Source organism: Chiloscyllium punctatum, chromosome 25, assembly GCF_047496795.1.
Source record: "Chiloscyllium punctatum isolate Juve2018m chromosome 25, sChiPun1.3, whole genome shotgun sequence".
NCBI lineage: Eukaryota > Metazoa > Chordata > Chondrichthyes > Orectolobiformes > Hemiscylliidae > Chiloscyllium > Chiloscyllium punctatum.
The window spans coordinates 20258220-20266502 of record NC_092763.1 but is presented as its reverse complement, the minus strand read 5'-3'; the positions used below and the strand labels follow the sequence as shown (position 1 = coordinate 20266502).

At 41.4% G+C, this 8283-nt stretch overlaps 1 protein-coding gene across 4 annotated transcripts in view; it reads right to left on the bottom strand.

The window, feature by feature from the left end:
• Positions 1–395: 395 nt before the first annotated feature.
• pls3 (plastin 3 (T isoform)) overlaps positions 396–8283 on the bottom strand; it is a 118356-nt gene continuing 110468 nt past the window's right edge. For all 4 annotated transcript variants that reach the window (XM_072594779.1, XM_072594782.1, XM_072594781.1 and 1 more), the window contains exons 15-16: positions 7453–7577; positions 396–1635 (exon numbers count right to left, since the gene is read on the bottom strand). In XM_072594779.1, the coding sequence (XP_072450880.1) occupies positions 1503–1635; positions 7453–7577 (258 nt within the window). In that variant the 3' untranslated portion in view covers positions 396–1502. The remainder of the gene's footprint in view (positions 1636–7452; positions 7578–8283) is intronic.

Sequence of the window (8283 nt, the reverse complement as noted above, 5' to 3'; positions counted from 1 at the left end):
TTGACAAACCCAAGGTGACTCCATGATCATAATTTTAACTGATTACAAGATAACCAATTTAACTCTAACTCCAGAATGTCAGAAGTGAAAGCAAAACTCAGTAAGTACCAATAAGAATGAAGATTAAAAATAGCCTATATATTTTTAATGTGGATAAATTGCGTATCAGAACATTCTTAAAATTACGATTCTCTGATGCGATATTTGAAGGTCCTATTGCCTATTAAGTTTGTGAAATGAGCAGGAGGTTCAGACAATCTTTGGAAATGCACAGAGATCCAGGATCAAATCTACAAGATCATTTGTTGCTTTCTCTACTTATTCTGGAATATAGATGGAACATATTTGATATTGACCTGGGAGGAAGCAAGAGGGGGAGGAAGAAACACAAAGGATCACCGTAGATATCAAAATTTTTATTTTCAACCATTTCTTGCCACCATGTCCATACTATGTTAATGAAAGCTTTACTGAGCTATTAAAAATTTAGATTAGCAAACGCTAAATTCCAGGACTTCAAGCACATCCCAAAGATCTCAGGATTTTCCACTCTGGGAACCCTGTGATGATCCAATGAACTGCAAAAGTCCTACGTTCCCCAACATGAAGTTCTCTAAATAAAAGAACTTTGGCACTTTACGGCATAAAATGATTGCATAATATTTTTTAAATAAAATGTATTGATCTCTGCCAGTCTTTTTTGTAGAAAAGCAAATTTTTAAAGATATCAAGATACATAGTAAAACGATTCATTATTGCTTGGGCCGAAGAATGCACTGAAGCCTATACCTGGAATGGAGTGCTGTGGGCTATATAGTCTTTGCGAACAATAAAACACACAGAAAATGCTTCAGTGACATATGTCTGTCATCAGTAAAGCGACACACAAAAAAAGTGAATGTTTTTGGTCTAGGAGCCTTCAGTAGAAGATGTAAAATCAGCAAATCTTTCCTGCAAATAGTGTTGAAACAAGTAGGAGCAGGGTTGTGCTAAATCACAAACAGTGTATGTACAACATGTAAAGAAAATATGATCACATTTACGTGGAATGTAACAGAATAGTGATTGTCAATCTCTGTGAAATGTGACAGCTTTCGTTTGCATTCAGAATTTAACACCGCCCAACAAGCAATTTATGACATTAACTCCCAGACTGACTAAAAGCAACTGATAAAAAGAACCCGAGCACAATCCATGTCCAGCCGCAACATCAGTGACCAATATGCTAAGTGAGCAAGAAAACAGGATGATCAACATATAACGCAGCATCTTCTGTACTTATATATGAATGCATTTCATTGTGTACCTTGCTAAATTATTGGATTACCACTTCAGGGAAAGTAATATATGCAATTCTCTCCTCCCCAAGCAGCTTGTTCTAGTTTTGGAAAGCAGAAATACAAACTTCGTTCTGCCAGCAGCATATTTCAACCTGGAAATATCTGAAAGGCCAATCACTTGCACGCGGTGACATGTGTCTTTGTAATTTAGCGTTTTTGTTTTTACACTTTCTTCATTCCTCTGCCCATCAAGCAGGCGAAAACAGTCATAACCATCTTAGACTTCACTTCAACCAGGTCCTCTGGAAGGGCATACACACGAGCTCCAATCTTTCTGGCCATTGATACAGCATATCTGTTGAGAAAGGTAACAGGTCACTCCATTGTTCAGTTTTCATCTGCAACACTCAAGAGTCAGAGATGTACAGCATGGAAACAGACCCTTTGGTCCAACTCATCCATGCTGACCAGATATCCCAACCCAATCTAGTCCCAGCTGCCAGAAGCAGGCCCATATCCCTCCAAACCCTTCCTATTCATATACCCATCTAAATGCCTATTAACTGTTGCAATTGTACCAGCCTCCACCACTTCCACTGGCAGCTAATTCCATACCCGTACCACCCTCTGCGTGAAAAAGTTGCCCCATAGGTCTCTTTTATATCTTTCCCCTCTCACCCTAAACCTATGCCCTCTAGTTCTGGACTCCCTCACCCCAGGGAAAATACCTTGTCTATTTATCCTGCACTCACTGCACTTAACACAGCTCTTATCCATTTGCCAACTAATGCAAAAAGGACAGTACATAGTTTCCAGTTAATTCAGATTACATAGATGATGCAAACTTCAACTTCCACCTAAAATCTAACTTACCATCCAATACATTCACAGTGAACTTTCCATAAAGTTTGAGATAAATGCTATATATTAAGTAACAATAAGGTTCAGGTAATACAAGACTATAAGATATAGGAGCAGAATTGGCCATTCAGCCCATAAAGTCTGCTCTGCTATTCAACTATGGCTGATCCGTTTCTCAACGCCATTCTCCTGCCTTCTCGCTGTCACCTTTGACCTGGTTACTAATCAAGAACCTGTCTTGTCTTTGTCTTAAATACACTCAATGACTTGGCCTCCACAGCCTTCTGCGGCAATGAGTTGCACAGACTCATCACTCTCCGTCAGCCCTTCATTGAGGCTATGCCCTCAAGACCTGGTGTCTCCTATTAATGGAAACATCTTCTCTACATGTAATCTGTCTAGGCCTCTCAATATTCTGTACTGAATCAGATCACCTCCTCACCCTTCTCAACTCCATTGAGTTTTAGACCCAGAGTCCTCAGCCCCTGCTCATACGACAAGCCTTCCTCAGGATCGTTCTTTTAAACCTCGTCTGGACCTCTTCCAATGCCAGCACTTCGTTCCTCAGATACAGGACCCAAACTGCTCACACTATTCCAAATGAAGGCTGACCAGAGCATTATAAAGCCTCAGTAGTACAACTCTGCTCTTGTATTCTAGCCCTCTTGAGATGAATGCGAACATTGCATTTGCCTTAACTGTCAACTGAACCTGCATGTTAACCTTAAGAGAATCCTGAACTAGTCCCTTTGTGCTTCAGCTTTTCAAAGCCTCTCCCCATTTAAAGAATAGTCTAAGCCCCTATTCTTCTAAAAGTGCATAACCTGAAGATCTAAATTGGAGGAAGGCTAATTTTGACGGTATTAGGCAAGAACTTTCAAAAGCTGATTGGAGGCAGATGTTCACAGGTATAGGGATGGCTGGAAAATGGGAAGTCTTCAGAAATGAGATAACAAGAATCCAGAGACAGTATATTCCTGTTAGGGTGAAAGGAAAGGCTGGTAGGTGTAAGGAATGCTGGATGATGAAAGAAATTGAGGGTTAAGAAAAAGGAGGAAGCATGTGTCAGGTGTAGACAGGAGAGGTGGAGTGAATCCTTAGAAAATAATAAGTGGTAAGAGTATACTTAGGAGGGAAATCAGGAGGGAAAAAAAGAGGACATGAGATAGCTTTGGTAAATAGGGTTAAGGAAAATCCAAATGGTTGTTGTGGTTCTGGTCGCTGAGCTGGGAATTTGTCTTGCAAACGTTTCGTCCCCTGTCTAGGTGACATCCTCAGTGCTTGGGAGCCTCCTGTGAAGCGCTTCTGTGCTGTTTCCTCCGGCATTTATAGTGGCCTGTCTCTGCCACTTCCGGTTGTTAGTTTGAGCTGTCCGCTGTAGTGGCTGGTATATTGGGTCCAGGTCGATGTGTTTGTTCATAGAGGCATGGCACTCATCCACAGATTCTATCAACAAACACATCGACCTGGACCCAATATAACGGCCACTACAGTGGAAAGCTCGAACTGACAACCGGAAGCGGCAGAGACAGGCCACTATAAATGCCGGAGGAAACAGCACAGAAGTGCTTCACAGGAGGCTCCCAAGCACTGAGGATGTCACCTAGACAGGGGACGAAACGTTTGCAACACCAATTCCCAGCTCGGCGAATAGAACCACAACAACGAGCACCCGAGCTACAAATCTTCTACCAAACTTTGAAAATCCAAATGGTTTTTGTAAATACATTAAGGACAAAAGGGTAACTGGGGAGAGAATAGGTATCCCTCAAGTGGAGCCACAGGAGATGGGGGAGATACTAAATGGGTATTTTGCATCAGTATTTACTATGAAGGAGGACATGGAAGATATAGAATGTAGGGAAATAGATAGTGACATCTTGAAAAATGTCCATATTACAGAGGAGAAAGTACTGGATATCTTGAAATGTATAAAAATGCATAAATCCCCAGAACCTGATCAAGTGTACCCTAGAACTACGTGGGAATCTAGAGCCTTGAAGGTAGAGGACAGAGGGTTGTGGTGGAGAGTTGCTTTTCATACTGTAGGCTTGTGACCAATGGTGTGTCACAAGGATCGGTGCTGGGTCCTCGACCTTTTGTCATTTGGATGCGAGCATAAGAGGTACAGTTAGTAAGTTTACAGATGACACCAAAATTAGGGGTGTAGTGGACAGCGAAGAAGGTTACCTCAAGTAAAACAGGATCTTGAACGGATGGGCCAATGGGCTGAGGAGTGGCAGATGGAGTTTAATTCAGATAAATGCAAGGTGCTGCATTTTGGAAAAGCAAATCAGAGTAGGACAAATACACTTAATGGTAAGATCCTGGGGAGTGCTACAGAACAAAGAGACCTTGGGAGTGCAGGTTCATAGCTCCTTGAAAGGAGAGTTGCAAGTAGATCGGATAGTGAAGGTGTTTGGTATGCCTTCCTTTACTGGTCAGAGTATTGAACACAGGAGTTAGAAGGTCATGTTGCTGCTGTACAGGGCATTGGTTAGGCCACTTTTGTGGTATTGCGTGCAATTCTGGTTTCCTGCCTATCGGAAAGATATTGTGGAACTTGAAAGAGTTCAGAAAAGATTTACAGGGATGTTGCCAGGGTTGGAGGGTTTGAGATATAGGGAGGGGCTGAATAGGTTGGGGATATTTACCCTGGACTGTCAGAGGCTGAGGGTGACCTTATAGAGTTTTATAAAATCATGAGGGGCATGGATAGGATAAATAGACAAGGTCTCTTCCCTGGGGTTGGGGAGTCCAGAACTAGACGGTATAGGTTTAGATGGAGAGAGGAAAGATATAAAAGGGACCTAAGGGGCAACTTTTTCACACAGAGGGTGGTACATGTATGGACAGAGCTGCCAGATGAAGTGGTGGAAGCTCGTACAATTATAGCATTTAAAAAGGCATCTGGATGGGTATAGAGGAATATGGGCCAAGTGCTGGAAAACGGGACTAAATTAGGTTAGGATATCTAGTCAGCATGATGAGTTGGACCAAAGGGTCTGTTTTCATGCTGTACATTTCTATGACTCTATGACTTACACATTCCCATGTTGCATTCCATCTGCCACTTTATTTCCCATTCTCTTAGCCTACTAAAGTCCTTTCACAGCTTCCTCAACACTAGCTGTCCCTCCACCTATCCTTGTATCATCTGCAAGTTGAGCAACAATGCCCCCAGTTCCTTTGTCCAGATTGTTAATGTATAACATTAATAGCTGTGTTCCAACACTGATCCCTGCGGAACTCCACTAGTCACTGACTGCCATCCTGAAAAAGACCCCTTTAGCGCCACTGTCTGCTTTCTACTAGTCAGCCAATCTTCTATCCATGTCAGTATTTTGCCTTTAACACCATGAGCTCTTATTTAGCAGCCTCATTTGTGGCACCTTGTCAAAAGCCTTCTCGAAATCCAAGTAGATCATGTCTAATGGCTCTCTTTTATCAAACTTGTTTGATATCTCCTCAACAAATTGTAACTGTTTTGTCAGACAGGACCTCTCCTTGATGAAGCAGTATTGACTCAGCCCTATTTTACCACGCACTTCCAAGTCCTCTGCAATTTCATCCTTAATAACGGACTCTAAAATTTTATCCATAACGGAGGTCAAGCTAATGGGCCTATACCTTCCTGCCTTCTGCCTCCCCCCCTTCGGAAACAGGGATGTTACAGTAGCCAGTTTCCAGTTCTCTGGGAGCCTCCCTGACTTCAAATAGTTCCTGAAAGATCACTACCAATGCCTCCACATTCTCTTTCATTTCTCTGAGGTGTAGTCCATCTGGCTAATTTATCCACATTTGGACCTTTCAACTTCCCCAGCACCTTCTCCTTTGTGATGGTCAATACACTCCTGTGACTCTTGAAATTCTGGTATGCTCCTGGTGTCGACTTTGAAAACTGATGCAAAGTTCATATTTAGTTCCTTTGCAATTCTTTGCTCCCCATTATTATTCTCCAGCCTTATTTTCCAAGGGTCTATGTCCACATTCATCTCTCTTACATTTTGTTTAACTAAAAAAAAATCTTGCTATCTTTTTTATTACTAGCTATTTCCATATGTTTTTCACCCCAAATTGCTTTAATTTTTTTTTTTAAATAGTTACCCTCTACTCGTTTTCAAAGCCTTCTTAATCCTCTGGCTTCCTACTAACCTTCACTACATTGTATGTTTTTGTGCTCTCCCTGACTTCCCTCATCAGGCACGTCTTCCTTAGCATTTATTTTTCTTCCTCAGGATGAACTGCCCCCCAGAGACTCCTGCCATTGCTGCTCCACCATCTCCCCTTCCAATCAGCTCGGCCAGCTCCTCCCTCATCTCTTTGTAGTTACCTTTACTCAATTACAATACTGTTACATCTGATTCCAGCTTCTCTCCATGCAGCGTGAATTCTATGGTATTATGACCACTGTCCCCTAAGGGTTCCTTCACCTTCTGCTCCCTAATCAAGTCTGCCTCATTACACGTCACCAAATCCAGATTTGGCTGTTCCTTAATGGGTTCAACCATAAGCTGCTCCAAAAAAAAAATCTCATTGACATTCAGCATATCCCTTTTCTTGGTGTCTCTCTCTTAAATGCAAATCCTTGGATATTTAGTCCTGATCCCCGCATCTCTGTGACAACCACAACAATGTGGCCAATTTCAATCTGCACGACATGTTCATTGATCTTGTTTTGCATACTGCGTGTATTTAAGTTCAACACTCCCAGTTGACTGCCTACCTTCTCATAATTGTCCCCTCATCTGCTTGCTTCATCATTAGTTTCCTGAGCTTTTCCATACCCTGTCCTATTACTTGTTCTGGAAATGTTACTAACCTCTGTTGAGCTCTCCCCGCTTTACCTTTTTCCATAATTTTCTGATGAAAGGTCTCAACCTGAAACATTAATTCTCCTGCTCCTCTGGTGTTGCTGGACCTGCTGTGTTTTTTTTTTCCAGGTCCAACTTTCACCGACTCATAACTTCCCACGCAACAGAACCCGCCCTCCAACTATTCTGTTTAAATCCCTACCCACAGCCCTAGACATGCAATTCTCTCGGACTCCAGTCTCAGTGAGATTCAGGTGGAGCCCATTCCATCCGAATAGCTCCCTCCTTCCCCGGTACTGATACCAAAATCCCATGAATTCAAACTGAGTTTTCCCACACCAGCCTTTTAACCACATGTTTACCTCTGTGTCAATTAGCTCACGGCTCAGGTAGTAATTTAGAAAGGACCACCTTTTTGATAATGCTTTATGATTTAGCTCCTAGCGTTTCACATTCTCTCAGCAGAACCCCTTTCTACCTGCATTGTTGGTACCTACTTAGCATTTTCTAGCTTGTCCTCATCAGAAAGGAGTCCAGTCTTCACCAGATCATAGTTAATAGAATTCGGTTGAATGGCATCAATCAAATCCAGTACAGGCAAACTTGAACTTAAATTCTTGTCCTGTATAAAAAAAGATTTTGCATTAAGTCAAATCATTGTTCCTTTGTAGCTAAAGTTGTTCTTCCTTTCACTCTGACATAACTTGTAACACTTCGTATCTTAAAAAGGAGCTATAGAAATGCAAGTTTGTTTTGCTATTAGTTGGCTTGAAAACAAACCAGATTTGCATTTATATGCCTATCAGGACGTCCCAATGTATTTTGTTGGTAATGAACCAATATCTGATGTGCATTGTTAAGTAGGCAAACATGGCCACCTCTGTTAAACTTAAGTTCAATCATAACATAGTCTGATAAGATTGCTTTATTTGAAAGATGCATTCAGCATCATAGCATCAGAAAATCTTGTTCTTTATGGAGTTGAGAGATGGGATTGTCAAAAAAGCAACAAGAGAATTGAAAGGAAATTATAGGGGGAGAGACACAGAGCGTTGTAGTTAATATTTATTATTAAATACTAGCAGAGATCCATAAAACATTTGTGGTCAAATTAGAACCTTAGTACAGTTTCCTCAAATACAAAATGTCTACTTTTTCCTTCACCAAAGGGAATAAGAGAAACAAAACGTTTTACTTTGGAAAAAGCTATGTAATGCTATTCAATATAAATTTTAGTCAATGAACAGAAATACTAATTTTGTCAAGAGTCCAGCCTTTTGTGACTTGTCTATGGTCAGAGAATATGGAGTGATCGTCTTCTGAGCTGC